Source organism: Lactuca virosa, chromosome 9, assembly GCF_052849685.1.
Source record: "Lactuca virosa cultivar CGN04683 chromosome 9, Lactuca_virosa_CGN04683_v6, whole genome shotgun sequence".
Taxonomy (NCBI): Eukaryota; Viridiplantae; Streptophyta; class Magnoliopsida; order Asterales; family Asteraceae; genus Lactuca; species Lactuca virosa.
Window position 1 is genome coordinate 104,111,447 of NC_136434.1, and position 3,997 is coordinate 104,115,443.

Sequence of the window (3,997 nt, forward strand, 5' to 3'; positions counted from 1 at the left end):
CCACTGACTTATTTATGCAAATTGTATTATAAACAACAAAACGACAAGTTCGCTTTTTGAATATGGTTTTCCGGATGTTGGAAGACAAAGGAAAACGACTTCTAGGTTATGTTGAACTGCTGATGTGAATACAGATGGGTATGGTGGCGTTTGTACAAAACTACAGTGACATTAAATATAATAATAATAAAAGAAAAGGAAAACGAATATATATTGTGCTGGTGGAATTCGTGATCTTTAAATTATTTGTTAACAAAAGAAAACCCTACTTATTAAAGATCAAGAAGAGATTACAAGAAATCTTAAAGATTTGCAAAATGGATTTACCAAATACAAAACATAATCACATAATCTTCTCTTTACAGCAAAGTGAGGATTTGGTGATTGATGACCATCCTTATCTGATTTCCTTCAACCAAGAAGATCATACACATGATGAACATCTTTCCATGGTGGATGGTATGTGTAAAACTAGCATCAATCTTCCTTCAAGCAGCACCAGGAAAAGGTCTGGATGCCGAGCATCCAATAAGCCTACTTTAGCTGCTACTTGTGGGGGAGGAGATGGTGAAGATGACCAAACACAGAAGAAAATGGTTCACAGAGAGATCGAAAGGCAGCGGAGGCAAGAAATGAGCCAGCTTTATGCTTCACTTAGAGGTTTACTCCCTATTGAATTCGTAAAGGTGAATTTCGATCTATTCTTTCCTTCAGATGATATCAAAGATGCTAAAAAATAGTCTGTTCATGTTGGAATCGGTGATTTTCGGTGTTCAGGGAAACCGTTCGGTGTCAGATCATATGAACCAAGCAGTGCATTACATCAAACAAAAGGAGGAAAACATTAAGGAAATCAGTACGAAGAGAGATCGGCTCAAGAAACCTTTTGACAAGATTGAAATCTCGATGAATCAGTTATCCAATACAGTCTCAGTCAAGTTCTGCAATGGGGGAGTCGAGATTTTGATCAACAGCTGCTCAATAGAAGAAGGGTTTGCCCTTTCACAAGTACTAGATGCACTTATGGAAGAAGGCCTTAACGTAGTAAGCTGTAGCTCAACCAAAGTAAACAATCGGCTGCTTCACTCTATCCGATCTGAGGTACATCCTACACATCATTCTTTATAGTTATACATTGTCAATTCTTATGGTTTTCTTCGTTCTTGATGATAAAAGCGTAATATGAAACAAGAAAATTTCGAAGAACATTAAATTCAACCCTCATTTCGTGGATTGTTTTTGCAGGTAAGTGAGAAGGCATTCATTGATCCATCAATGTTGCAACAAAGACTAGTCTTGGTAGCCAATACTCAGTCAAATTTCATTTAAGATCGTTCTACTCATAATTTGAAAACTATGGTATTTTTTTTTCCAGCTCGTAGGAGATGTCACAAAACACATTTATTTGACCCTTCGCATGATTTAGTTTGTTGTGCATAACATCAAAAGCTTAGTTTACATGAAGTTTGTGCCGATAATGTAATCTTGTGTTTTCCTGAAATTCATTTGTAAATGTCTCTTCTTAATTACGTTCATCAGTAGATGTCATGGGTTGCATTAGTTGTTCTTGTTATGGAAGAACATCAAATTCCACCCTCACTTTCATGGATTGTTCTTACATGCAAGTGATATGATAACGATTTATAAGATTATGATGTAAGAAATTAAGATTAGTTGTCATCACAAACACTGGGCTAAATTTCGAGAAAGATTGTAATTACAATTTGAAAACTAATTAATCTTAGGTTTACTTTCATGGAGATTAAAGATGTAGAAAATGCATATTTGCAAGTTCTTTATTAATTGGTACAATGAATTTCCAATGGCGAGTTTACATGAAGCTTGTGCTGCTTGACATCGATGTGGTCTCTTGTGTTTAATTTCTTATAAATTCTTGTATAATACTATGCGTTAGTACAATGGAACAACAAGATTTTGTAGTGGATACTGTTCCAGTTTTGCGTTTTACTTGAGGCTTGAACGAATTACAGTTACAGGTTCGATTTTCAAGTCCAGAACAATACGGACACAAGGGTTCATTATTCTCGGTTTGTCTATTAGTTATGTTGATAAAATGATTCAAGTGAGACCACAGACATGAAAAATGGCAATAAAATGATCGAAGTGATTTATTAATTAGTCTTTTTCATGTGCAATGGGCATCTATCAACTCTTTCTAAACAAATAATTGTGGGTCGGAAAAGCAACCATGATATGGACTTTTTTATGGAGATGGCTACCTCTCATGAAAGACAAAACCCGAGATGTGATAACTTGTTATGTAAGTTCTGCGACTATATATGATATCTGCATGCCAAGTATTGCCAACTTATATTTTTTCGATTTTCTAAATGGTTTTAAATATACAATATTTTTAAAAGTAATTCTAGAATTCATTTTAATATTTGATGCATATAATTAAGCCAAAAACAATCACACTCCAGTTAAGGGTAAAACCTTAATAAAAACCAAAAACCATATTTTACACTCCAAGGTAAAACCATATTAATGTTTTTTTTTTAATATGAGTGTTTTTTGTTTGGGACGGAGGGAGCATAACAATTAATTCACACATCCATGTAATAGTACATCTTTTGTTAACAACATGACTTAAATATCCAACCATTATGACATATACACATCTTTTGTCAACAACATGACTTAAACATCCAACCATTATGACATATTCACAGTATGAATATACATGATACCATTATGACAATATTTTTTTTTAGGGATTATAGATGATATTGAGATTAGAAGAGGTTATTCATCTTTGTCATTTTGTACCATTATTTATTTGGTGTGGGAATTAATAATCTTGCACTATTCTCAATGTAATTAATCAAGAATTTAAATATGATTGATTAATTACTCTTTCCAACACACGATTATTAACTTAATTAGTTAATTAAGGTTAGTCATATGATCTAGTTATATTAAACTATAAACCGATATCAACATGTGCTGGATTCTTAAAATTTAAAGGGAGTTTTAATAACTGTAATCAACTCACGTCTAGTTTCAAGCGCTTTTTCACAATTTGCTTATTAAAATATGACTTACTAGGTTTGAGTCGTATATATGAATTTTTTGAAGAGCTAATCGATTAACAAAAATAATTACAATTTTGTGGCATCCTTATAAATTAGTGGTGTTACGTCGCATGGGTTTTCGCTTTAATTCTTTGATTTCCGGCTGGATTTTTTATGTTTCTCAAATCCAAACAAAAATAAAGTATTTTCCATGAAGTCAAAAAGTTTTTGGTTAAGAAAAGGAGAGGTTGCCGGTGTAAATAAATATAATGTTGTAGTCCAATAATATCTTGAATTTTGCATTAACGAAAGGGTTAAATACATGTAGAATCCCAATGGGCTTAAGCTGGACTAATACATGTGGACAGATTAAGGTATGGTCCGAATCTATAAGACAAATAGGCAAAACTAATATGTATATGCAATTTAAGGAGGCGTGAGCAAACATTCAAATTGTCTCTGAAATGCCGACATGTTGAAGACTATGAAATACACGAATTTGAGCAACAAACCACTAATTTTTCACGTACAAAATTGATATCATTTTTAATTTAATTCGTTCGCTGGTATTGTATATTTTTGTTTGATAGATAAACAACATTGATGTTGTCATGGTATACAATTGTAGGCTTATCGAGAGGGGACTGAAGCTCTCAAAGGAGGTTACAGATCCAACATGTCATCTACAACATTCGTAACACCTCTGTATACAGCTCCTGCACTAAATCAGAATGCAATGAGTTTCCATTTAGGAGGGGCAATATAATAATTTATCTCAGAGAAACATGCAATAACGAATTGTGGATCAACGTAAGGAGAGGCATCTGGATGGCACCTCAAACCCTACTAACTTGGATGATGTTGAATAATACAAGTAAGATTTTGGTAAACATATGGATCTATGGCACAATACACAACCTCTCCTTACCATGATTCTAAAGAAATGTGTCACCAATTTACTC

General features: G+C 33.4%; 1 protein-coding gene across 1 annotated transcript; it reads left to right on the forward strand.

The window, feature by feature from the left end:
- The first annotated feature begins 260 nt into the window (after nucleotides 1–260).
- On the forward strand, nucleotides 261–1,605 carry LOC145138456 (transcription factor bHLH118-like). Its single transcript, XM_079072538.1, has 3 exons — nucleotides 261–686; nucleotides 778–1,101; nucleotides 1,246–1,605. The coding sequence occupies exons 1-3, from the start codon at nucleotides 318–320 to the stop codon at nucleotides 1,327–1,329; spliced, it is 777 nt and encodes a 258-aa protein (XP_078928664.1). The 5' UTR covers nucleotides 261–317; the 3' UTR covers nucleotides 1,330–1,605.
- Nucleotides 1,606–3,997: the final 2,392 nt, after the last annotated feature.